The sequence below is a fragment of the Patagioenas fasciata genome, chromosome 2 (assembly GCF_037038585.1).
Source record: "Patagioenas fasciata isolate bPatFas1 chromosome 2, bPatFas1.hap1, whole genome shotgun sequence".
NCBI lineage: Eukaryota > Metazoa > Chordata > Aves > Columbiformes > Columbidae > Patagioenas > Patagioenas fasciata.
Window position 1 is genome coordinate 167,595,518 of NC_092521.1, and position 27,949 is coordinate 167,623,466.

Sequence of the window (27,949 nt, forward strand, 5' to 3'; positions counted from 1 at the left end):
TGGTCCAAGTAATCCCAAACCCGAGAGAGAAGATGTGGCATCAGCAAGCACTACAGAAGCTGAACACAAAATGTTCCAACCTCAGAAAGGATCCATTCATCCTACAGCTTGTTACCACAATGTCCTTGAGGAAGAAGATTGATGAAGGTGGGACACAGGTTGCACGAGTTGTCCTGGATGGCCCCAGAAAGGTCAGGGGCTAAGCACCCCAACTGCAGAGCATGGAGACTCCTTCCATGGAACATCTGTGCAAGACATTGGATAAAAACGTAAAACTGCTAAAAATAAAGCAAAAGCATGGTCATGACACCAAGCTACAGAGACAGCTCTGAATGGATGAGCTGCATAGTGGATCTCCTCTTGCTGCAGCACCCAATAAAACATGGGATAATGTACCAAGGCCATGGTTTAATGGTGCAATGGAGACATCTGCCTGCAGAGTCTAAACCACCGCAGCCTCATGGCACAAACCATCAAATCAATACAAGTGAACTGGTCTGGATCAAAAACATTTCATGGAATCATAGAATGTCCTGACTTGGAAGGGACCCACAGGGATCATGGAGTCCAACTCCTGTCCCTGCACAGGACACCCCACAGGTCACACCGTGTGTCTGAGGACATTGTCCGGTCTCTTCTTGAACACTGTCAGGCTTGGGGCTGTGACACCTCCCTGGGGAACCTGTTCCAGTGTCCAGCACCCTCTGGGTGAAGGATCTTTTTCTCATGTCCAACCTAAACCTCCCTTGGCACACCTTCCTGCCATTCCCTCAGGTCCTAATTTAGGTGTGTTCACTGTGCACAGGCTAATTTTTCATGTTGCAGTTGGTGGAGAAGCAACTTAAGGGCCAAGAGGCAGAAGAAGCTGTGAGTCCCACCTGCTCACTAATGGAATGCATGCAATGATTCAGGTTAGGTATTTCCTAACCCAGGTATTTCCTAATCTGGATCAGTATTGTATTGCTGGAGTATCTGGCTGTGGGGAAAATATTGGAAGCAACTGGGCCCACTAGTTTGTCTGACTTGTTCTGAATTTCTGCCCATGATGAGCTTGGTGATGTCAAGTTACCTTGTTCCATCACATATATATCCAGCTTATACACATTTCCCATCCTCACAGCTGCAGTGTGGGGTGTGGGTTAACGTTACACTGAATCTGGTGTAAATTGTCCCTGTGAGCAGTGATCATCCCCCTTCTCCTTCTCCAGCTATGTGGTTTTGATACTCCCAATTTTGATACTCCAGCAACAGTGCAGCCACTTGATAAATCAGAATAACTGGTGGATCAGAAAGAAAACTGAGAAGGTTCACATCAGATCAGTTCATTGATCGCATTCACCTCTCAGCTGTGCAATAAATAGGCCCAGCAGTAGGGAGGGAGAGGGAACATGCGGCTGAGGCCACGGGGAGGAGGGAACAGGCCATTCCCTCCATCGCCAAATTAGGTGTGACATGAAAACTCTGGTTTCATAATGGTTTAAATGGTCTAAGGCTGTGGGGATGCTTCTTCCCCCCCTCCTCTCTTCATTCTAGCAACTTTTCCATGCCAGCACTAGCACTCAGGTGGCTGTAGGATGCACTGGATCAGGTTCTTGATGTGGGTGGGAGAGTTTTGTTTTGTTTTGTTTTGTTTTTTCCTGGTTAAGGTTGCAAGCAGGTCAGGTCCCTCATCTGGCTCCCCCCACAACTGAGCAAGGTGCAGTAGGTGGGAGATGCAGAGGGAGAGGAAGACCATGGATTTTACAGGTAGGACAAATAAAATCATAGAATCATTCACAGAATGGTTCGGGTTGGAAAGGACCTTCAAAGCTCCCCCAGTGCCACCGCTGCCATGAGCAGGAACATCTTCACCAGCTCAGGTTGCTCAGAGCCCCGTCCAGCCTGGCCTGGGATGTCTCCAGGGATGGTTCATCCACCACCTCTCTGGCCAGCCTGGGCCAGGCTCTCACCACCCTCAATGTCAACAATTTCTCCCTCATGTTCGGCTTGAATCTCCCCTCTTTCAGTTTAAAACCATCGCCCCCTGTAAACAGCTGTCCCAGGACACTCTCCAGCTGGGTTGCAGATAATCAGATTTGGGGGGCAGAGCAGGTCAGCACAGCACCAACACCAGCACAGCAAACCAATGGCTGACACGCAGTTGAAGGAATTGGTAGTTTCAGGTGGGCCAAACGGGGTGTTTAAAGAAGTAAAAGGAGAAGGCAGGTGCTGCAATGTGCAGACAACAACCCTCCGCAGGGGCTGCTTGGGACGGGTGCCCAAACGCAACAGGAGGACACAGTGTGAAGGAGCTCAAGTCCTTGCAGAATCGAGGTACAATGCGAAACATGCTTCTTTGTATACCCTCATGTCTGCTGTTCCTTTTTGGACCAGGCTCCTTTCTTTACCCCTCCTCACATCCCTGAAGGGAAGTTTGGGCACAGCACCTCTTGGTGCCATTCACCAAGGTGACACCACCATTGACTCTGCCTACCCTTTTCCAGCACCTCCACCACCCTGGCTGAACTGGACACCGTATTATTCTGTGAGTGATGTCCCCTTGATTCAAGCTGAACCAGGTTAGTTTTTAATTCTTTTTTCTGTCATTCAGACAAAAAACAATTACACTCTCATCTGTTTAGCTCCAACATTACTATGGGCTTTTCAATGGATTCCACATTGTGCCCTCAGTTATAACATTAAACCAGCCAGCTCCAAACCACAGGATGATTGAAACATTCTGGTCCAGCAGCGCATTCCAGCTCACGTCAAGCCAAGTTATTTTAAATACATCAAAATTCATGGGATGCATAAAGAATGCAGGTCAAACTCAGTCACAGTCTGTGGCTGATAGGAGTGGCGTTCGAAGAATGCTGCGGGAGGAGACAGTACCCCTCCTTTCTTTGTGAATTTAAAATGAAATAAAAGAAGTCATAAAGTATATACAATAGATCTGGAGTTAGTCCAGGTTACCTGGAAGAACCTGGGCAAATATGTCTTTGAGTCCTAAGTCTGCCTGTCTGGAATATGAGTCCATGACCTCCAAGATGATGTTTGAAGAACCTCAATGCCCAGCAACGTCTGGAAGAGAGGACCAAACAAATCCACAGACCTGCAGGTGTCCAAGAAGCAGCATAGTCAGGGAGTGTATTGCTTTCCCCTCCCAGTCTCTTAAAAAAGCGAGGACAGGAGAAATGCAGTATAATTTGATACTGGAGCCTACAGATCCATGACATTTGAAATTAGGGAGTACACAGACTAGGAGTATGAGATCACAGGATATGTTTTCTGAAGGACTGTTTTTTATTTAAAATTGCCCAGTCTGAAAATTGTTACTTGAATGTATTTATTTTCCTCAACAGAAAACCTCAACCAACCAGTACTATCAAAGTGTTTCTTAAAATACTACAAGAAATACAGAGTTGTGTTTCTTCATTATTAAACATGTCAACTTTGGGTGAATGAAGCCTTTGAAAACTAAAACCCAAATGCCATTCAATTTTTGGAAAATCATTCAGGGTTTTTTTTTTGTGATTTACTCTATTGCAGCCTATATTCTGATCGATCAGAGTGTATACAATAATTTGCAGCTTTGCTGGATTCATTCAAGGCATCAGAAGTGATTTTTGGCCAGCGTAAACAATAGTAACAGCGATCTTCAACCCATTTGATGTGGTTTTAATATTTCAGTAAACCCATACATTTTTATATTTTTAATAAGAACGAGAAATTTGATAGTGAGTGTAAATGTCTATTGCGTTTGCAATAATAGCTGGGAATTAGTCTGCATGTATTACATCAGCCTGAGATATTAATTTTTCAGCATTCTGAGCTCCCTTTTGACTTTGAGGCCAAGTCTTCGAGCTGCTGAGTGCATTGAACTTTGACTACATCTGGATCACTCGGGGGACGTTTGCAACATCTGTCCTTCCTGCAGTGATGCTGAGCTCCTCTGCTTTACATCAAAAGCCTGATTCTGCAATGTTTAGATGCTCAGGGTCTGATTATCTCACCTAGGATCTAGTTTTAGGACTGTAAGCACTCTCTAGTCTTCTGTAGTCAATGAGGAGAGGCAGCTGTGACCAGAGGGCAAATCTTCCCACTACAAGGCAGGTTGAATTGTCCTCTGGAGGTACTAACTTCTATCCACTGATGATGCAACAACCCTAACATGACCTCAGCTGTCATGTAGGTGGGAAAGCTCTACAGAGGGATCTGGACTGGCTGGATCGCTGGGCTGAGACCAATTGCATGAGGTTCAACAAGGCCAAGTGCTGAGTCCTGCACTTGGGTCATAACAACCCCAGGCAGTGCTACAGGCTTGGAGAAGAGCGGCTGCAAAGCTGCCTGGTGGAAAAGGACCTGGGGATGTTGGTGACAGCGGCTTACTATGAGCCAGTGTGCACCCAGGTGGCCAAGAGGCCACCAGCATCCGTGCTGGTACCAGCACTGGTGTGGCCAGCAGGCTCAGGGCAGTGACCGTTCCTGTGCTGGGACCTGAGGAGGTCAAACCTTAGATCCTGGGGGTAGTTTTGGGCCCCTCACGCCAAGAAAGGCCTTGAGGTGCTGGAGCGAGTTGAGAGAAGGGAACGGAGCTGGTGAGGGGCTGGAGCACAAGTGTGATGGGAGCAGCTGAGGGACCTGGGGGTTCAGCTGGAGAATAGGAGCTGAGGGGAGACAGGGACACAAAGAAACGGCCTCAAGTTGCGCCAGGGGAGGTTGAGGTTGGATCTGGGAACAATTTCTTCCCCAAAGGGCTGTGGGGCATTGGAACAGGCTGCCCAGGGCAGTGCTGGAGTCACCATCCCTGGAGGGGTTGAACAGACACATAGATGAGGTTCTCAGGGACATGGGGCAGTGCCAGGGCTGGGTTATGGTTGGACTCGATGATCTTGAAGGTCTTTTCCAACAAAAATGATATGCTGATCCTATGTAGATGCCTCAAATCTGTGTCAACATTGAGGTGGGATAAACATCAGTGTAAGACACAACCACTTTCAATGTCAAGGACCATTCCCTTTTATGCAGAATCTTGCAGAGTAAGATCCTTCAGGCTTGCAGAAACAATTTTACTAAGAGTAGGAATTAATACCTCTGGAGAAGAGGTCTCAGAAATTCACGCCAAAGCACCATCAGCCATGCTTTCCACCTCTTGCACTTTTTCACCTCTGGCTCCACACTCTTGGCCTTTCATTTCCCCCATCCCGCCCAGCTGCAGCTCACGGTTATGAAGCCATGGAAAAGAGCTGGTGTGGAAATTATTTTCTCATGTACCTGGAGACCATCATAATTTCATATTAGAAGCTAAAATTAAAATCCTATTATAATAAAAGTAACTGGAATCCCAGGGGGACAACATACCAAACATTAGCTGAAAACACCTTCCTAAGCATGCAGAGAAAATCATAAGGGAGAATGGCATCTGTTACTAACATCTGAGTGCAAATTCCTTCCACCTGCCACGGGCAGAAAGTCAAAACCCCTTCATTCTCTGCTGAGCACTTGAGCCGCCCGTCTAAAGGACACTGTAAAGTGCATTAAGTGGCTTTCCACTGTGGCCTCCATGGATGCTATTTCAGACCCTGCCATCAGCCAGAGACAAGGAGGCACCTGGGGATGCTGGTCCGGTTGACCAGTTTGTATTTCCCAGTTAGTGTGGAGAACAATGGAATGCTTCCATTTCCTGAGCAGAAACCACAATGGTTTGTATTACTATAGATAATCAAGGCAGGCTAGAAAATAACTTATGAGGGCAATTGCAGTCACTATAGGAAAAGCTCGATTCAAAAGAGATTAACATAGCCTTTGGGTAGCACCAGCAAGCTAAGAACATAAATACAACAGTAAATCATAATATGAAGGTCTTATCATGTTCCATGTCAACCACAAACCTCAAAGCCATTTTTGAAGGTCAATGACATTAGCTCCATGTGATGCGCAGGGAAACTGAGGCACATACTGCTGGCCCTGAATTGCCCAGCAAAGCTGGAAATATAGCCTGTATCTCTGAAGTCCTCCAGAAATCCTTCTGAAAGCAAAAATCAAGAAAGCAGGGCAAATCCGTGTCTCTCCGCCTGTTGCAGCATGTGCTCATACACAGTGCAGATCTGCGGAATGAGTACTTCTGGTGACTAATGAACATAATGAAGTTTAACAAGGGCCAGTGTAGAGTCCTGCACCTGGGTAGGAACAACCTCAGGCACCAGTACAGGCTGGGGCAAACGTGCTGAAAAGCAGCTCTGCAGAGAAGGACCTCAGAGTTCTGGTCAACAACCAGTTGACCATGAGTCACCAATGTGCCCTTGTGGTCAAGAAGCCAATGGCGCTTGGGGTGCACTAAGAAAAGTGTGACCAGCAGGTCGAGGGAGGTTCATCCTCCCCCTCTGCTCTGCCCTGGTGAGGCCGCAGCTGGAGTTCTGGGTCCAGTTCTGGACTCCCCAGTTTAAGAAGGACAAGGAATTACTGGAAGGAGTCCAGCATAGGGCTATGAAGATAATTAGGTGCCCAGAGCCTCAAGGGTGGATGTCAAAAGGATGGACCAGACTCTTTTCAGTGGTGCCCAATTACAGGATGAGGGGCAACAGGCACAGACTGAAACACAGGAGGTTCCATCTGAATACGAGGAGAAACTTCTTGACTTTGAGGTGCCAGAGCCTGGCCCAGGCTGCCCAGAGAGGTTGTAGAGTCTCCTCTGGAGACATTCAAACCCACCTGGACACAATCCTGTGTGATCTGCTCCACGTGAACCTGCTTTAGAAGGTGGGTTGGACTGGATGATCTCCAGAGGTCCCTTCCAACCCATTCTGTGATTTTGTGACTAACCCACTGGGACGGAAGCAAAGAATTAGTTTTTTGTCTGGCCACAACACTGCTGTAGGTTGCTACACAATCTATTGCACCAACATATGCCTCAATTTCCCATTTAGAATTTGCCAAGTGATGTTTCTCAGAATCACAGAAAGGTTGAGCTTCGAATGGACTGCTGGAGGTCATTCATCTGGTCCAACCCCTGTTCAAGCAGGGCCACCTACAGCAAGATGCACAGGACCATGGCCAGATGGCTTCTGAGTATCTCCAAGGATGGAGACTCCACAACCTCCCTGGACAATCTGTGCCAGTGCTCAGCCAACCACACAGTGAAAAATTGTTTCCTGATGTTCAGATGGAACCTCCCGTGTTTCAATTTATGCCTCTTTCCTCTCATCCTATGAATGGGAACTCCTAAAAAATGTTTGGCTTCATCCTCTTTGCACCCTATCTTTGTATTTATATATAATACATTAATAAGATCCCACCAAGCCTTCTCTTCCGGTCGAACAGTCCCAGCTCCCTCAGCCTTTCCTCATACTTGAGGTGCTCCAGGCCCTTCAACATCTTCATGGCATTTGCTGGACTCTCTCCAGTATGTCCATGTCTCTCTTGTATCAAAGAACCCATAACTGGACACAGCACTCCAGGTGTGGCCTCACCAGCACTAAGTCGAGGGAGAGATCACCTCCCTTGATCTACTGGAGGCCCTCTGTAGACCTTTCCCACCTACATGACAGCTGAGGTCACATTAGGGTTGTTACATCATCAGTGGATAGAAGTTAGCACCTCCAAAGGTTGCCTAAAGCAACCCAGGACACCAGTCACCTTCTTTACTGAAAGAGCCCATTACTCACTCATGTTCAACTTGGTGTCCGCCATGACCTTCAGGTCCTTCTCTGCCAAGATGCCCTCCAGATGTGTGTCCCCTCCAGCAAGTCCTGGAGCAGGGTTGTTCCTCCCCAGGTGCAGGACTTGGAACTTCTTGTTGAACTTCATGAGGTTCCTGTCAGCCTATTTCTCCAGCCTGTTGAAGTCCCCCTGGATGACAACACAACTCTCTGGTGTATCAACCACTCCTCCCAGTTTGGGGTCTTCAAAGTTGCTGAGGGTACACTCTGCGCCATCATCCAGATGATTAATGAAGATGCTAAGCAAGAATGGACCAGTATTAACATCTGGAGTGCACTGCTAGATATTGGCCTCCTACTAGACTTTGTTTTGCTGGTGACCACCCTCTGGGCCCAACCACTCAGACAGTTTTCAACCCACCTCACTGTCTGCTCATTCAGCACATCTACATACTCTAAAAACACCACAACGTGACATTTATGGAAAGCGCTATATGAAAGCCAGGAATTGTTATTAAATCTCACCCTTAGTCAGCAAAACACTTAAACATGTGCTTAAGATTTAGGGTAAGCTTAAAGCGCATTGGGACTCAAACGCCTGATTAAGTGTCGTGCTGAAGCGAGAGGGATTGCTGAGCAGCGGTAACGCGCTCCCAGGTCACCCATCGCACTTAATGCTTTGACGTTGACAAAGTGCAACCTGGAACAAGGCCGGATTTCCCTGCCGAGGTGCTCTGCAGCGGGGACTTGACACTGAACTGCCCCCCTGCAGCCCAGTCCTAAAATCATAGAATCAGAGCATCATTTTGGTTGGAAAAAACCTTTAAGAACATCAAGTCCAACCACTAACCTAAGACTGGCGCTGCCCCATGTCCTGAGAACCTCATCTCCGTGTCTGTCCAACCCTCCAGGGATGGTGACTCCAGCACTGCCCTGGGCAGCCTGTTCCAATGCCCCACAGCCCTTTGGGGAAGAAATTGTTCCCAGATCCAACCTCAACCTCCCCTGGCGCAACTTGAGGCCGTTTCTTTGTGTCCCTGTCTCCCCTCAGCTCCTGTTCTCCAGCTGAACCCCCCAGGTCCCTCAGCCGCTCCCATCACACTTGTGCTCCAGCCCCTCACCAGCTCCGTTCCCTTCTCTCAACTCACTCCAGCACCTCAAGGCCTTTCTTGGTGTGAGGGGCCCAAAACTGAGCCCAGGATTCAAGGTTTGGCCTCCCCAGGTCCCAGCACAGGGACGCTCACTGCCCTGGGCCTGCTGCCCACACCAGTGCTGGTACCAGCCAGGATGCTGGTGGCCTTTTTGGTCACCTGGGCACACGCTGGCTCATATTCAACCAGCCGTTGATCAAATCTACGCCATCCTTTTGAGAGGGAAAAGCCTCATTGCTCTCCCTCTTTCTTACTACTGTCTCACTCCCATGAGCATCCTTATAGTTCAATGGTTTAGCCAGGGCTGCTCCAGCTCCACAGGCCTTTCTCTAGGCTGGACCAACTCCATAGTGCTAAGCAGGAAAGCTGAGATCAGCAGAGCACATGCCTGGTGCCCTGAAAGGCTCATCTTGGAAACCATATGGCTCAAGGCTTAACTACGTACATCAGGTTGGTATGGTCAAGATGCACCAGCTGCTATAAGGCAAAAGCTTGTGAAACCATCACCTGTTTGTCTCTGTTCCGCTCTTATTCCCTCCAACCTGAATGATCCAGGATCTAATTAAACTCTTAAGAAACAATAAAATAAAAAACAAACAGAATCTCAGGATAACAGAAGAGTTTGTGTTGGAAAGGACCTTGAAATGTCATCCAGTCCAACGCTTAAATCTTAAACTCAGGCTTCTTAACTTAACCATTCTGCTGCCAAACTAGAAAAGGGTTTAAAAAAACGCTAGTTTAAAATTCAAACCACTTGACAGAAGGCAGGCTGGACTTTTAAACCATTAAGCAAACACTTTCCCACTTCAAACAGGAGGCAGCTTGAACCCAGGGTGCGTGGTTTTGTCTCTGGTGTGTCCTGGCTCCAGGCACTGGATTTACCTCAATGAGGCAAAAACGCTCATCAGGGACAGCACGGGAATCACCTTCACCACGGTGAAACGCTGATGGGCAAAGCCCAAACCAGGACATTCCCACCAGGTCCATGATGGACCAACCCAGCAGCCCCATTCAAGCACAGCACAGCGAGCCGGGCAGGGAGGGGATTGTTCCGTTCTGCTCTGCGCCGGGGCGGCCTCACCAGGAGCATTCACTGTGTGCAGGGCTGGGGACACAGGATAACAAAGATATAAAGCTACTAGAAAGTGTCCAGAAGAGGGTATGAAGATGGTGAAGGGTTTGGAGGGGAAGCTGGATGAGGAATGGTTGAAGTCACTGGGTTTGTTCAGCCTGGAGAAGAGGAGACTGAGGGGAATGCTCATGGCAGCTACAGCTTCCTCAGTAGGGGAGTAGGAGGGACAGGGCTGAGCTCTTCTCTTTAGTGACCAGTGGCAGAACTCCAGGCAATGGCAGAAGATGTGCCAGGGGAGATTTGGGTTGAACATGAGGAAAAGGTTCTTCACCCAGAGGTGCTGGACACTGAACAGGCTCCCCAGGGAGGTGTCACAGCCCCAACCTGACAGTGTTCAAGAAGAGACTGGACAACGTCCTCAGACACAGGGTGTGAACTGTGGGGTGTCCTGTGCAGGGACAGGAGTTGGACTCCATGATCCTGGTGAGTCCCTTCCAACTCAGTACATTCCACAACTTTATGATTCGGACCTTGTGCCGAGTCGCAAACACACAAGCCCAGGGCGGCTGGCAAGCCAAGTGCTGTTTATTCTGCAAAGCGCAGCTGTTAAACCTGTGACTAGGACCATTACAAGGTTATTTTTTCCCCTCTCCCAGGCTGGGTTTGACATCGCTTACACGCAGCAAGCAGAGGCGGGTGATACTGCTGCCACACTTTGTCATATTAAAACACAGCAAATTGCCCTCCTCAAAACTCTTCCCAGATGCGAAGCTTCAACAGTCACGAGCAGCTTCGCTCCGTTTCCTTCTGCGAAGAGCATGCGTGTGGTTTCAAAGCTTTGGAGACACAGACGGCTATTATGAGGCTTTAGTTTAATTAATTAATTGCCTGAAAATAACTCCTTGCACCACTTCTCTGAGGATTGTGGTGTCATGTTTATGACCAGCGTTTCGATGATTTTGCAGGAGATGTTCAAGCTCCTGTGCAGAATTGTATTTAACTCCAGCCACTTCAACTCACTCATCGTTGCCATGAGCACACTCCAGATTACAACCTTACCGTACCATTCATCACAATCAAGCCATGGTTTGCAGGAGCTGAAAAGCTTTCCCAAGTAAAATCTCTTTCATTTTTTTTCTTATGTCTCTTAAAACCCCTCCACTTCTCACATTGTAGCAAGGGACCTGCAAAGAACTAACAAACTGTGCATATAAAAGGCAAAGCTTAGCCTAGAAGTACATCTTTAAGCCTCATGTCGATAACGATTTCAGCGTAGAACAAAGCACAATATTGTTTGGTACATGTTACCTGCTGCATCTTCCCCCGCGGAGCATTTGTCCGGATCTGTGACACTGGAAAATAACAGAGCTTGGGTTTAAGGTAGAAAGGACCTTAGGAGGCTCTAAGTAATTTTGGCAATAATGGAAGCTGTATTATTGCATAGAGAAGCCTTGATCAAAGTCAAGTCTTCATAGTTGTGTACTAAGAGGTTCACAGAATCCCAGAATGTCAGGGATTGGAAGGGACCTGGAAAACTCCTCCAGTGCAATCCCCCCATGGAGCAGGAACACCCAGCTGAGGTTCCACAGGAAAGTGTCCAGGCGGGTTTGAATGTCTGCAGAGAAGGAGACTCCACAACCTCCCTGGGCAGCCTGGGCCAGGCTCTGCCACCCTCACCATGAACAAGTTTCTTCTCGAGTTTAAGCGGAACCTCTTATCTTCCAGTTTAAACCCATTACCCCTTGTCCTACCAATGTTTGTCACCGAGAAGAGCCTGGCTCCATTCTTGTGACACTCACCCTTTGCATATATATAGACATTAATAAGGTCACCCCTCAGTCTCCTCTTCTCCAGCTCCAGAGCCCCAGCTCCCTCAGCCTTTCCTCACACGGGAGATGCTCCACTCCCTTCAGCATCTTTGTCGCCCTGCGCTGGACTCTCTCCAGCAGTTCCCTGTCCTTCTGGAGCTGAGGGGCCACAACTGGACACAATATTCCAGGTGCGGTCTCCCCAGGGCAGAGCAGAGGGGCAGGAGAACCTCTCTGACCTACTGACCACCCCCTTCTAACCCACCCCAGGTACCATTGGCCTTCCTGGCCACAAGGGCCCAGTGCTGGCTCATGGTCACCCTGCTGTCCCCAGGACCCCCACGTCCCTTTTCCCTACACTGCTCTCCAACAGGTCGTTCCCCAATTTATACTGTTTAAATCTTGACCTTTCTAAGCTGGGCTTAGTCCACTCACTTTTATAATATTCCATCAGTTGATATTCTCCCCTCTTTTTTTTAATTTTTAAAAAAAGGCCCATCCTAAAACCCGAAGTGCTCCATTAAATTCTGTTCCACAATATGAGGGGTTGGATAAAGTATTTTTACAGCAACTTTGCAGTGAAGCGAACACAAGGGAGAAGATCACTATTTCAAGATATTTAATAAGAAGAGATTACAGATTGAAATGAACTCCAGCTAATGCACGGCGCTAGAATGGGTCACTTCTTACAAACAACATTGCCATTTTTTGCTTTGGACAAGTTGGACGAACACAAACCACAAGATACTGAATCAGATGCAACAGCGAGTGCTAAAAACCACAGCAATCAAAATATGGCACAGAGAATGCTAAACTAAACGCTGTGTAATTAGTATTTAAGTTTGGCAATCCTGCTTCGGACTAATTCAGTTCAGAGATTCATTCCCAGTAGTCAGCACCAGGTTCAATTCACATATACTTTGTGTAACCTATACTTTGAAATTCATGAAGTAATTAGCTGTGTAAACATCTTTTCCTCTCACAGTAAAACAAAAGTGATTTGGGTATTGGAAACAAACAAGGGAACTGCAGACAATATTTTATTTCACAGTACACAATGTGTGTATATATATATTATATATATAATCACCACGTTCAGCAATTAAAGTGCATGCCAGTAACAACTTGGACTCTAAATTAAGAACCTGCAGTGCAGAAGCACTTTAATACTAACAACCTAATATGAAATAACACAAAACAAGGTAGAGTAAGATCTTGAGAACAACATGCTCGATGTGATTTACTGCATCTTTCTTTAAAAGGAAGGCGGAATTACTCTGATACAGGAAAATTTCACATCAGCTCTCAGCGGAATAAACAATTCAAAGCTTCACCGGTAAAAATATTGCACCAAAAGTGTTGTATTTGAAAGCAATACAAGAATTTTTTAATATAAAACCGCTTAAAAGACATTACAACAGCTACTTTGAACTAAAATAGCTGGTAAACTGTAGGAATTGATGAGATGTGAGTTCTCTGCCACAGGTGACGGATACACGGGTTATCAAGTAATTTAGGAGGGGAAAAGGTCTCCACTGTCCTGTAGTCTCGATGGAGCCAATTGTAAACTCAACAAAACCTATTAGGCAACAACTGACATTATTCCCTTTTATTTTAGAGATAGTCTTGAAATGCTTCACCACCAGTTAGTGCAAATAAATAAAAGACCCAAGATAAGAGAGATGCCCCACAACTATAAAATAATATACAGATGTCTACAACTCTGCCCATAGGGCCTTCAGCCCATGAACCTGGAGTAGACACCCAAAAACCACATGACGCTCCACACAACTCATGAATTTCCCGTTTAGAGACCTGGAGACAAAGAGCAGGGAGATCCTTGGAAAATGAAGGACAGAGAAGGGACACAGGACCTTCTACCAACATCTATCTGAGACACGGCAGCCCAGATCCAACACAAGATTTAGGGACCACACAAAGTGAACGAGATGTTCGTGATGCTCTGAGGACACCATGTCAGAAACAGAAATAAAACCTGCTCAACAAGTTGATGCCTCTACCAACACATGCACATGAACCTTCTCTTGATTTGCCAGGATATGGCAACAGACAGTTGTGGCCACTAAGTCTTCACTACTGAGTACATAAAAACCATGATGGAAACCTATTAAACTATGTGCTCAGGGAACACGAGTTTTTATCACCATCAGCATCAGCCTACAAAGAAAAAGCCTCAGTGATTTGCAGTTGGACATCTGGCCCTTAGTTCAGCTATTAAGTGTTTTCAAGACCTTGAGAGAGAATTAATAAGCTGTAATCATCTAAAGTGCTCTCATATGCAGCTCATTTCTCCTTCACTGTTGCAGTAAAAAACCAAAACAAAACCAAAAATCGAAAGCAGCAACACAAAAAAAAACCACATAATAGTTGATTTAGATTATATCGCATCCCTTCGTATTTACAGATTTACTGTAGTAAAGAATCCACTATCCTTGTTTCACTGCAATTAAAAAGTCTTGGCTTGTTTAATCCTAAAACAGTCTTCAAACATCACCCAAGTCTGGAAACGTTTTCAAAACCCTCAGGAACTCGACAACAGCAGCGTCATGTTCCAGACAATATTGCGACCGCCTCCCGAGGTGTCTATTAAAGAAACAACTTCAAAAATACAGTTCCCGATCCTCCTCTTCCTCTCGATACCTGCGGGCGCTATGTCAGTCTCTTTATTCTGCGGTTCTGCTTGTCGATATTCAGCGTGGCGCGGTCGACCGAGGTAGTGATGGAATCCAGAGCTTCGTCCTGTCTCTCCAGCTCAGCTTCTGTCTCCAAGGCGAGGCCCTTCAGCTTCTGTAGGATCTGCCAGAAGAAAAGAACTTTCAGCGATCGACCAGCAGGTTCTTTGAGAAATATAATAAACCCACGGTAATTAGTTATTTCATCGCTTTCAACAACTAAATTGGAGAAGGGGAGACTGAGGGGTGACCTCATTCATGTTTACAGATATATAAAGGGTGACTGTCACAAGGATGGAGCCAGGCTCTTCTTGGTGACAACCAATGATAAGACAAGGGGTAATGGGTTCGAACTGGAACACAAAAGGTTCCACTTAAATTTGAGAAGAAACTTGTTCATGGTGAGGGTGCCAGAGCCTGGCCCAGGCTGCCCAGGGAGGTTGTGGAGTCTCCTTCTCTGCAGACATTCAAACCCGCCTGGACCCCTTCCTGTGGAACCTCAGCTGGGTGTTCCTGCTCCATGGGGGGATTGCACTGGGTGAGCTTTCCAGGTCCCTTCCAACCCCTGACATTCTGGGATTCTGTGTAAATCATTTGTTGGGACTCCGCCCTGGTGAAAATACACGTCTTGCTTCAATAAGCTGAGCTGAACTAAACAATGAACTAAAACCCGGAAAAATCATATCTGAAATGTAAGGGGTGGGAATAAATTAGAAAATCAATGTAAACATCAGCTGTTTGCAGGTTCTGTATTTATCTCCTTGGTATCGCCATATCTTAAAGCAGCAGCTTGTTGTGCACATCGGGAGCCCAAGGGAGCAGGTCAGAGGATGGAAAAGGTTGTTTTATTACAATACACTGAAGAAAGATGGAGCAGAAGGAAAACGTGAGTGTTGGGCAAAATAACAAATAACTTTCTAGGTGCTAGAGGGTGGTGCGGTATGAAGGGATGTCAAGGAGGCCAAGGCTGAGGCTGTGACTGAGATGAGAAGCAACAGATGCGCTGGCTACAGCTCTATTCCAGGCTGCACGCATTAAACTATACATCAACCGCTTCATGCTTAGAAAATCACTGTTCGTGTGTGGGACTGTGAGCAAACACCCTGAGCTGCCCCAAGATTGCGAGGAGAACCTGCTGCCTGAAAAAGCCAATAGATATCGGTCCAAACGGGGCGGAAGCTTCTGAAGTGAAAGGAGAAGCTGGGCTGATGCATTCTTAATGCTAGGAGACACCCATAACACCCTATGCCGACTTACGGGGCCTGCTCGACTCCAGTTTTCCATCAGTTCACACAACTGAGTCCAAGAGCAGAGATCCAAACAACACAAGTAAAAAAATCCGTCTTAATTCCTCACCCTGTAACACCGGCTCCTTATAGCAGCAGCCCAAAGTGTGAGTTATACCGCTGCCTTTTCTTCCCTCTTGTGGCTACTCCCTTCATACGCCTGGTTGTGTGAACCGAAAAGCACCTGCCTGATGGACAAACCTCAGCTGCCTTCCTTGGATGTATCAGGGGGAAATTCAGAAGCATCACATCATACTGACTGGAAATCCAGCTTCTCGGTCACTTCAGATCGTAAAGGGGTTGTCTCTGCTGGCCTGCACCATCTGCTTCCTTCAAAATCCACACATATCCTGCTTAATAAGAGCACTTGATCCAATCAATTGCAATAATAAGTCTCCAAGAAAGCAAATTATCCCAGCGCTACACCAACTGCTGTTGTACATGAGCATCCGGATAACGTTACTGAAGATACTAGAACTGCACCCTAACAAAATAGATCTGTGTTTTTTAAAGAAAAATAATGGTACTCTATATACATTTAATGGTTTTTTTTTTTTCAAAACAACTGGCAAACTCTATTTTCTTGTTTTCCTTTTAGAATAGACACAATCAGACCCCCAAAAAAGCTGCTGTGAAACATTGGAAGCCCCGTTACCCACACGTGGGGCTGAATTCCGCAGCAGCCCCATCGTTCGCAGCTCCATGAGTTACCGGTGTGGGAAAAGCAGCGAGAAACATCAGATGGAGCTGGAACGGCAGGAGAATTGCACACAGACAAAATGCACAGAATGTCAGGGATTGGAAGGGACCTGGAAAGCTCATCCAGTACAATACCCCCGTCAGAGCAGGAACACCCAGCTGAGGTTCCACAGGAAGGTGTCCAGGCGGGTTTGAATGTCTGCAGAGAAGGAGACTCCACAGCCTCCCTGGGCAGCCTGGGCCAGGCTCTGCCACCCTCACCCCCAACAAGTTTCTTCTCCTCTTTCAGTGGAACCTCCTGTGTTCCAGTTTGTACCCATTGCCCCTTGTCCTGTCACTGGTTGTCACCGAGAAGAGCCTGGCTCCATCCTCCTGACATTCACCCTTTGTATATCTGTAAACATGAATGAGGTCCCCCCTCAGTCTCCTCTTCTCCAGCTCCAGAGCCCCAGCTCCCTCAGCCTTTCCTCACACGGGAGATGCTCCACTCCCTCCAGCATCTTGGTGGCTGCGCTGGACTCTCTCCAGCAGTTCCCTGTCCTTCTGGAGCTGAGGGGCCACAACTGGACACAATATTCCAGGTGTGGTCTCCCCAGGGCAGAGCAGAGGGGCAGGAGAACCTCTCTGACCTACTGACCACCCCCTTCTAACCCACCCCAGGTACCATTGGCCTTCCTGGCCACAAGGGCCCAGTGCTGGCTCATGCTCACCCTGCTGTCCCCAGGACCCCCAGGTCCCTTTCCCCTACACTGCTCTCTAATACCTCATTCCCCAACTTACACTGGAACCTGGGGTTGTTCCTGCCCATATTCCAGACTCTACCCTTGCCCTTGTTCTATTTCATTACATTTTTCCCTGCCCAGCTCTCCAGCCTGTCCAGGTCTCTGGATGGCAGCACAGCTTCCAGTGTCACCACTGCTCCCAACTTGGTGTCATCAGCAAACCTGCTAATAGTACACTCTATTCCCTTCGTCTAAAGCTGGATGTCAGCCACGGTAGTGGGATTTATTTCATAAAATATCAGCTTTTTCCTTAAGCCACAAGCAGCTAGAAATCTGGCTGTGTGAATAACGGGTTTTGCAATTTGGCTGCCAAAGCAAAAATACAAAACCAACCACAGATCGAGCTTAATCTACCATCCTCTATTCTTGTGAAAACTACGAGCTAAAAACCCTCTGTTTCTATCCCAAATGAAACGCTTCAAGTTCTTTCACTGTAAGAGGAAAGCGAGGAGCAATTCCCCAAACTGGAGGTGATTTGCATTGTGTACAATACGCATCAAAGAGAAAAATGACATGATCAGAACCACCGTGTGGATGATCCAGGACATGGGTCTGAAATAAGGTCTTGCCTGTCCTGAGGGAGTCATTTTACTATCTGGAAATGGGAAGTTCAGCGGTGGCTCTCCCTCTATCCTTCCTGTGAGCTTCTTCTGCATATGTTTTTAGAGATAAAAACATACACATATATATATTAAATAAAATAGCCAGCGCTATAATACATGGAAGGACTTCTACCATTCATAGAGTCACAGTAGAATTAAGACTGGAAGAAGATTTCTGAAGTTCTTGCAGTCCACTCCAACCATGAGCAAAAGCAGCTTCAATATTGAGAGAAAATTACATGGTTTCAGTCTCCACTCCAGTAAAATTTTAACTCTTTATACTAGCTTTGAAAGAGAAAAGACCTCACTTCTCCAGGATATCCTAAAGAATGGAAGTTAAAGGCACTTGCTTCATCGTTTGCAGATGATTTAAAGAAGGTTCACACTGATTTTTTTTCAGCTGGTTTACTAAAATGTTTTACCCATGAGCATCCCAAAATGTGTTTTCCAGCATAGCCAAATAAAATCAGAAGTGTCTGCTGATGTTTTTTAGATAAATGGAGCTGGTGAGGGGCTGGAGCACAAGTGTGATGGGAGCGGCTGAGGGACCTGGGGGGTTCAGCTGGAGAACAGGAGCTGAGGGGAGACAGGGACACAAAGAAACGGCCTCAAGTTGCGCCAGGGGAGGTTGAGGTTGGATCTGGGAACAATTTCTTCCCCAAAGGGCTGTGGGGCATTGGAACAGGCTGCCCAGGGCAGTGCTGGAGTCACCATCCCTGGAGGGCTGGACAGACACGGAGATGAGGTTCTCAGGACATGGGGCAGTGCCAGGGGTGGGTTATGGTTGGACTTGATGATCTTAAAGATCTTTTCCAACCAAAACGATTCTATGATTCTGTGGCTTAATGTGTGCTCCAGAATGGTTCCTCTGGCCACCACATTCTGCTCCAGCAAAGCACAAACCTTCGGAGGTTTCTCACCAGGCAGGCTTAACAGCATGGTAAGTCCAGCTTTCCAGAGCCACGTCCTCACCAAGCACATCTCAGTCTGTGAAATCCACCGAGACGAGCACAGAAGAGAAATACAGAGACACACAGTGAAAGCCTCCAATAGGTCTATGCAGCAAAGCTGGGGCTGGCATGAGAGGATGGAGAGAATAAGAAGGGTCATTGCCACTTCCCCATCTCTCCAAGAGGCACCCAATTCATTTGTAAATCAAAACTGTGCCAAAAAAAAGGCCCAGGTGTACCATGAAAACAGCTTTAGTTTTGAACCACATTACTTTTGATAGGTTTCCTGTTCATTAGAGCATACTCAACATTGAAAACACAGAAAAAGACACAACTGTTGAGAACAGAAAAGCTTTTAAAATACGAAAGCAGTAAAATGGAAACTGGGTTGGCTACAGGGCTCTGCTCAGTTCACCTGCCAATTAGGCTCAGCCTTGAAAGGCAGCGGGTGATGACGATGTGGTTACTCACACACAAAAATAAAAGGTAAGCGGCTCATTTTCATCTGTTAATTCTTTTTGCCTAAGAGAGTCTGGTAATAAACCCCTTAACCCTTTGTCTGTCAGCATATTCAACTGTTCAATCTGCTGCTCAATCCAGCAGCACCTGAAATGGTTAAGATGCTTTTCCAGTACAGCCTACAGAGCTTGTTGGAAAGAGTTACTCCAGTACTCGCCTGGGGCTATGGAAAGCACACATGTTCCTTCTGCTTGACTCAGAGTTGCATTTGGTGTACAGATACTCCACCTTTGTGGCTGGTTTCTCCTGTTATTTCTGCTTAGGCTGATACAGAAGTCTGATTTTATTTACTTTCTCAGGGAGTACTAAGCACTTATGGTTCCACTAACATACACTGGCCTTGTCTGCAAACAAAGATACTCAAACAGCTCCACAGGCTTAACTACCACCTTTTATTTTAGTACTGTTAAATACTCAACTGACACACTAGTAAATACAAAGCGTTAGTTGTAAAGACCTCAGTTCTCTCCCTGTATTGTGCCTTCCAAAAAAATAAATCCAGGCCATGGTCATTACACGTGTCTGTTAAGATCAGTTGCCTGTGGATCACTATAGGCCATGGAACTAGGCCATCCTATGAGCAAATTTGGTATTTAGCACTTGGAAAGAGCGGTTCCTCAACAAAACACTTTTTCTCTGACATAACGGTTGTGATTTCCTGCGATGAGGGCATGATAAAAGGGTAAACAAACACTGAAGAGACTTGGAAAGTAGCAAAGGACTGAAACAAAACCAACTAGACCCAAGCGGACAGCAAAAAAAGCAAATATCACGTATTGTGTCCACTTGTGGTCTCTCAGCTCCAGAAGGACAGGGAACTGCTGGAGAGAGTCCAGCGCAGCCACCAAGATGCTGAAGGGAGTGGAGCATCTCCCGTGTGAGGAAAGGCTGAGGGAGCTGGGGCTCTGGAGCTGGACAAGAGGAGACTGAGGGGGGACTCATTCCTGGGGATCAATATGGAAAGGGACAGTGTCAGGAGGATGGAGCCAGGCTCTTCTGGGTGACAACCAGTGACAGGACAAGGGGCAACGGGTGCAAACTGGAACACAGGAGGTTCCACTTAAATATGAGAAGAAACTTGTTCATGGTGAGGGTGTCAGAGCCTGGCCCAGGCTGCCCAGGGAGGCTGTGGAGTCTCCTTCTCTGCAGACATTCAAACCCGCCTGGACCCCTTCCTGTGGAACCTCAGCTGGGTGTTCCTGCTCCGGCAAGGGGATTGCACTGGATAAGTTTTCCAGGTCCCTTCCAACCCCTGACATTCTGGGATTCTGTGAAAACCATCACCCCCTGTCCTATCGCAACAGGCCCTGCTATTGATGAGATGTTTGGACACAAAAGGACAAAGCAGCAGGTTACACCTCAGCAAGGTGTCAGGCATTAGAACAGGCTGCCCAGGGCAGTGGTGGAGTCACCATCCCTGGAGGCGTTTAAAAGGCGTTTAGACCACATTCTTAGGGACAGGATTTACTGCTAAAGTTAGGTTAGGTTATGGTTGGACTCAATGATCCTGAGGGTCTCTTCCAATTGAAATGATTCTGTGGTTCTACGGAGTACCCCACACCCCGGCTCACCTCCGACTGCTTAAGGCCACACAGCTGGAAATGAGACAAAGCTCCTGGTTCCTTGCCCCACTTTCTATTCACAGATTTAATCATCTTCTCAACTATAGAACACTACATTAAATAATATAACCTCAGATAAAGCCTTGACATACCTTAGATAAGCATTAAATATCCTGCTCAGATGCAGTTGCGAGATCTCAACCTTAACGCCTTCAGGGGTTCAACACCTGAAAAGCTTTGTAGAGGGTTTACCTTGAACCCCGTCAGAACACATCCCCTGCCTCCACATCTTTCAAATCTGCTTTTACTGGTAGGAACTCCCCGCTTTGATCATGCTTTCCATCACATCCATATTTTCACACTTCCCCTCTAAACATCACCATGCTCTCTCCTAACAGAATCGAAACACCCTGAGCTATTCTCCATGTGTTTTAGAGCAACGAGAAGCAGCTTCGCCCCCAGTTCACAAGGCTCATTGGAAGCTGCTGAATTACCCATCCTACATTTCCTCTGCTTCTCCAGTCGCAGCCAAATGTTTTGGTGACACCAAGGTTGGTGTTCAACCATCAGGAACTGGCCCTGGGGAAGCAATTCCTGGAGAGCTTATTTTACAAGGTGTAGGAAAATGTGTCTTCAATTGTAGCCCATGATCAACAAGCCTTCATATCCTATTTAGATTTTTTTTGGGGTCTGGTTACAAATCAGAATGATACTGCTGAAAAGTTGACATTTAAGGGAGGAACATATAGCCCCTATGAACACGTAACAGCTGGAGCAAGTGGATGTGTGCATAACTAATAATGATATTCGTACAACTATGGGTGAAAAATACTCTCCCTTAAAATCCTCCAAAAGGTCAATGCTGCTTCAGAAAATGCTTATTTTTTGATAAAATGATAAATCATGGAAATAAACTCTTTAAAAGATGAGAATGGAGAAAGATTAAAAGGTGAACAGCCCATTTTGTTTTTTAAAAAGTCCAAATAAGAAATTGCGGTTGAAAGATCTTGATTGTATTTTGGTTACAGAAGCACATTTTGGTCTAAAACTGTGTGTTTATGCGATGATTCCTAATATGGAAAAGGAACAGGTGTTTTATAGGAATTATGGCATGTACCTTAAAATTATTAATGACTGGAATAATGATTACTCTGTGCTCAGCAATTATTGGGAGAAAAATACCTCCTAACTACAAGTTCTCTCTGTGTGTTTAAAAACACTTCGTTTAGCTTTGTTTCTCAAATAAAACTGCTACTCCTTTCTAAAAAGAGTAAGATAGCACAGGGAAAACACAAAAAAGCCAAAAATTATTTCATTGTTAAGCTTCTTAATCTTCAGAAAAATCAGGTTAAAGATTTCCCTTGGCTTATAATCCTATCACTTAATAGATTTTGCTGATAATCCTTGACTTGTTCAAAATAGTTAAAAACAAATATAAAGTTATCAGGGTGTTTTAAATCACAGGCTTGATATTTTTAAAATATGCGCTGTTAGACTTTGGGAGAGGAATATTTTGTGAAGAGAAATGCCTATGTATCTGATGATAAAAAAATGCATGTAATTAAGGAAGAAGAGCGAGTGAAACAACTCGTTGAGTTATCTCAACTTATACCTGTTTAAGCTCTTTTGCTTCTTCCTGGGAGATCTTCTCTTGCTTCTGGAGCTGAACCTGGTCATTGTCCATCCCTTCTTTGCCTCCCACCGGCGAGCTGGGCTGCAACACTCCTCCCACAAGTCCCGTGGCTGCAAGAGAAATTCTGTGGTCAGACCGGCATCTCCTGTACCCAAGGTTGTGATCAATGGTGGCTGGAGGCCTCTAGTTCATGGCGCTCCTCAAGGGTCAGTGTTGGGTCCAGTCCTGGTCAACGTGTTCATCAACAACCTGGATGAGGACACTGAGTGCACCCTCAGCCAGTTTGCTGATGACCCCAAACTGGGAGGACAGGCTGACATCCCACAGGCTGTGCTGCCATCCTGAGACCTGAACAGGCTGGACTGCATAGAGAAGAACCTGACGAAGTTCAACAAGGGCCAGTGTAGGGTCCTGCACCTGGGGAGGAACAACCCCTGGCACCAGTACAGGTTGGGATGGACCTGCTGGAAAGTAGCTCTGCAGAGGACTTGGGAGTTCTGGTGGACAACGCTGTGACCGTGAGTCAACAATGTGCCCTTGTGGCCAAGAAGTCAATGGTACCTGGGGTGCATTATGAAGAGTGTGACCAGCAGGTCAAGGGAGATGATGGTCCCCTTCTGCTCTGCCCTGGTGAGGCCACATCTGGAGTTCTGTGTCCAGTTCTGGGCTCCTCAGTTTACGAAGGACAAGGAATTACTGGAGAGATTCCAGCCCAGGGACACAAATATGCTGAGGGGTCTGGAGCATCTTTCTGATGAGGAGACTGAGAGAGCTGAGGCTGTTGAGCTGGAGAAGAGAAGCTCAGAGGGGATCTCATCAATGCTTATAAATATCTCAGGGTGGGTGTCAGAGGATGGACCAGACTCTGTTCAGCGGTGCCCAACACCAGGGTGAGGGGTGACGAACACAGACTGAAACACAGGAGGTTCCATCTGAACATGAGGAGAAACTTCTTTCCTGTGAGGTACCAGAGCCTGGCCCAGGCTGCCCAGAGAGGCTGTGGAGTCTCCTTCTCTGGAGACATTCAAACCCACCTGGACTGACCTGTGTGATCTGCTCTGGTGACCCTGCGTCAGCAGGTGGGTTGGACTGGATGATCTCCAGAGGTCCCTTCCAACTCCAACCATCCTGTGATTCCATCATTCTGTGTAATGGGGAGGACCAGTGCTAGTATCAAACTGGTTGGCCTCAGCTTTGCTCTACAGACATTTGCAAAAGGAAACCGACATTCAGAGAAGCCCAACCCAACCTTACCCATTCGGGTATGTTCTTCTAGAATGGATTTGAGCTGTATTTCATGTAACATCTAACCTGGAGGTGACCTGGTTGCTGAGAGATGACTTATTATTACAGACAACATTGAGAGAATGGCTCATTTTGGACTGTGGGGATCCATCTGAACAGAGAGCGAATCAGCAGTAACATACTCCCAGTCAGATAAATGATGGTTTTCCACCTGCTGCTGCTTCTTCTCTTTTTAATTAAAGAATTTGGAAGTGATGGATCATGGCAAGAGCCCAAAAGTCAAGCCAGCAAACCCCTGAAACAGAAGGGCAACACTGACGTTAACAGCCACCCCCAGCCAAGCAGCATGGACACGATCCCTTGTGCAAAAATGCCACCTGTCCTTTATTTAAAGCATCAGCTCTTATTGCAGGATCTGATACCACCCAGCAGGGACACGTTGCAAGCAAAAGTTATTTCTGATGGAGATGGGTGCTAAAAACCCGAGACACACATCTCAGCTCTTAGAGATGCTTCAAACATCTCCAAACCTCTCCCACTTGAATAGGCAGTGAGAAGGATAATTCTACTATGGTCTGACCCAGCACAGGCTAACGATGGCGGTTTTTACAGCCATCGGGATAGAAAGTCTATCAGATGCCAGAGCTCAGCGCCAGGTCGAAAAGCTGGTGCCCAGCTGGCTGGGCAGACGGTGCGCACCCGAGCGCTTTGGATAGCATTACCTCCCTGTGAAAAGGGAGACAAAAGCTAAACCCAAGTACCAAACCCTAAATCCCTCTCAAGTAATTACTGTGAACTCCTAATCCCCAGAATTATTCGGTTATCAGCCTGAGAGTCGCTGGACTCAGACACCATCAAGATTTAAGACAAGTGAGTCATTCACTGTGCTGGTGTTACCCTGTGCAAATGCTCCCTGTATTCCGGCGGGCTAAGAATCAGGCACTGAAAAACACTGTTTCTGGTGAAATTAATGTCGTGGTAATAAAATGAGGACGGAATGACAGACCTTCCTACGGCAGCAAACAGCCAGACGAGATTCTTTATGTTTCTTATCAGTTGAGTGTCACCATACACTAATTATTTCATTAAAAACAAGAAATCTATCCGTATCACCCCATTAATCTCGCTGAGGATAAGAAAAGGAGGGGGACATGACAAAGGTGCACAAAAAGAATGGGGTGAGGAAGAGGACCTGGCATTTTCCAGCAATTTGCTAGTTTAAAAAATAGGCAGAGAACTGAATAGGAAGAAGAAACATTTTAAAAGTGATTTTGTTTCGTGTTACACCCACTTGGACTGTAAGACTCGTTGCCACTAAACTAAACTACTAAACCTCTGAATAAAGTGCAAGAAATTCATAATAATTAGAACACTCGGACATAGGGATAAGCAGGAAAAATTCAGCAGCCTTGAAAGGGATAAAAAACTGTGAATCCCAGTCTCCAACTATAGAATTGAGCCAGCACTGCCCTAAATTTTAAGGCAGATGCACTGGGGAATTCCTTGCGCTTTTTAATCCTGGGTAGCTGTTATTAGATGTTATCGAGGACATTATTGATTAGGAAAGCACTGAATCAGAATCACAGGATGGACTGGGTTGGAAAAGACCTCAGAGATCATCAAGTCCAACCCTTGGTCCAACTTCAGTCCATTGACCAGATCATGGCACTAAGTGCCATACTGGCTTGATCCAGCACAGAAGAATCTGTTATAAAACCAACCTCGCTGCTTCATCCTGAGTATTTAAACACCCACGGTCCAAAAAAACCAGTGAGAAAAGACACGCAAAGCAGCTAAAAATACTTTCAGATAATCTGCTGTGTACAAAACTCTTCACAAATTCCTCTTCTAGGTGGAATGGAGCCAAAACTCTTCAGGAAAGGCGAGTTTTTGGTATTTACTTATACAAATGTGCAATAGGCACAACTTCTTATTTTTTTCCTCTTTGCTTTTAGGACAAAAGAGAAAAAACACCTGAGAAATGAGTATTTCCACCATGTGAGCAGGCATGGAAAAAACCCAGAGGTGCAACCACAGAGCGTGAGTGCCACCTTGCGACAGAAACCAGACGGCGATGGACGCCAGGGAAGGAACAAACAAGGGTTTTGGTGGAGCTGGAGAAGTCAGGATTTCCATAACTTCCAGTTTTCTTGACTGCCATTTCCAAATTAAACAGCCAAAAATGCAGGTGGGGGTAGGAGAGCAATATTCTTAACTCACTGACTCAGATGCAAACAGGGCAGAGCAGTGGGAAATTAAGCACAGTAGGGCTGTATAACCAATTATTTTATGTAACCGGTCTTAAGACCATCAGGAACTGCACACAAATTCGTTGGAATAACTCGGGACTTAAGAAACCAGCAGGTTGTTTTTCCTCCCAGTTGTTGTGCTGACATTTTAGTGCCAAATGCCCAAGACTTACTTCCTTCAAAATTAACAAGCTTTTCCAAGCTATGGTCCTTGATGAGTTGTCAACAAGAGGACATTATCCTCCCTACCGAAGTCCAGTTTTAGCTTGGTGCACAGCAATAGGTTCATCATCTGTTTTACTGTATCATTTCTCTGCTCGTTTTTAACGCGTTGGCACAAAATCCATTCACCAATTTGCTCTTTTGTCACTGACAATTAGGAAAAAGAAGAGGATTCGAGCATGCTGATAGAAAGAAATTCCTAACAGATAGAAATTCAACAGTTCTGCAAATGAATTCAGGGTTGGATTACAATAAGAATAAAAAAATACAACCCTCCCCGGAATTTTAGAAGTAATAGTAGTAAGGAATGTCATTCTTATTGCTGTGAAACTGTTTCAGTCTCCACTGTTTGCTTTAAACAATTAAGCGCTCACCTAATCTGAGACCTAAAAATCTCCTATATCCAAACACCTGAACTTCTGGAATAACAAAACTGTATTTAAGATATGAAAATTAATGTGATGTCAAACCCACACTTTACTTAAAAACTTGCTGGGCTAGAAATATGGTTTAAACTTTGTATAGTTAAGTGAATGGCAATATTAATATAAATATGCCTCCAGCTATAAATTGACAAAGGTAAAAACAGCAATGACAGAGGACTCTGAAGCATGTGGAAGGAGGGAAAAATGGATTTCTAATGACCCTTCCCCACACAGTGGCACAATATTGAATGGGTGACCACTGGAAAAAGAACGACGTACTAGTAAATACCCAGGCCAGCAGCTGAAACTAAAATTAAGCTAATCCTTTCACAAAGTGGTGTGGAGGTAGCGACAACACCAGCTGAGAGCTCGATGGTAAAGAGGACTTGGCGTGTTCCAGCTGCCAGGTTCCTGAGGGACACTCAGCTTCACATCTACACGCCAGAGGCTGTGCTGCCATTCATCCATGCAGCCTGTCCAGGGAAAAACGTAATGAAATAGAACAGGGCAAATGTAGAGTCTTGAATCCGGGCAGGAACAACCCCAGGTTCCAATATAAGTTGGGGAATGACCTATTAGAGAACAGTGTAGGGAAAAGGGACCTGGGGGTCCTGGGGACAGCAGGGTGAGCATGAGCCAGCACTGGGCCCTTGTGGCCAGGAAGCCAATGGTACCTGGGGTGGGTTAGAAGGGGGTGGTCAGTAGGTCAGAGAGGTTCTCCTGCCCCTCTGCTCTGCCCTGGGGAGACCACACCTGGAATCTTGTGTCCAGTTGTGGCCCCTCAGTTCCAGAAGGACAGGGAACTGCTGCAGAGAGTCCAGCGCAGGGCAACAAAGATGCTGAAGGGAGTGGAGCATCTCCCGTGTGAGGAAAGGCTGAGGGAGCTGGGGCTCTGGAGCTGGAGAAGAGGAGACTGAGGGGGGACTCATTCCTGGGGATCAATATGGAAAGGGGCAGTGTCAGGAGGATGGAGCCAGGCTCTTCTGGGTGACAACCAGTGACAGGACAAGGGGCAATGGGTGCAAACTGGAACACAGGAGGTTCCACTTAAATTTGAGAAGAAACTTGTTCGGGGTGAGGGTGGCAGAGCCTGGCCCAGGCTGCCCAGGGAGGTTGTGGAGTTTCCTTCTCTGCAGACATTCAAACCCGCCTGGACACCTTCCTGTGGAACCTCAGCTGGGTGTTCCTGCTCCATGGGGGGATTGTACTGGATGAGCTTTCCAGGTCCCTTCCAACCCCTGACATTCTGTGATATAGTCGCAAAGTTTTGCTCATGGACTTGTGAGAAAGTAAATCCAACAACACTAAAACCACAGCCACATAGTGCCATCATTTCAACCCTCTCCCACTTTGCAAGAGGGTCTAGGGTCACGTAGAAGTTACTTCTTGGATTTTATCAGCAGCACAGTCTCAC

At 46.4% G+C, this 27,949-nt stretch overlaps 1 protein-coding gene across 2 annotated transcripts in view; it reads right to left on the minus strand.

Annotated features, from left to right (window-relative positions):
• Positions 1-12,270: 12,270 nt before the first annotated feature.
• Positions 12,271-27,949, minus strand: part of SNAP47 (synaptosome associated protein 47) — a 30,141-nt gene continuing 14,462 nt past the window's right edge. For both annotated transcript variants that reach the window (XM_065832850.2, XM_071805434.1), the window contains exons 4-5: positions 22,374-22,504; positions 12,271-14,485 (exon numbers count right to left, since the gene is read on the minus strand). In XM_065832850.2, the coding sequence (XP_065688922.1) occupies positions 14,339-14,485; positions 22,374-22,504 (278 nt within the window). In that variant the 3' untranslated portion in view covers positions 12,271-14,338. The remainder of the gene's footprint in view (positions 14,486-22,373; positions 22,505-27,949) is intronic.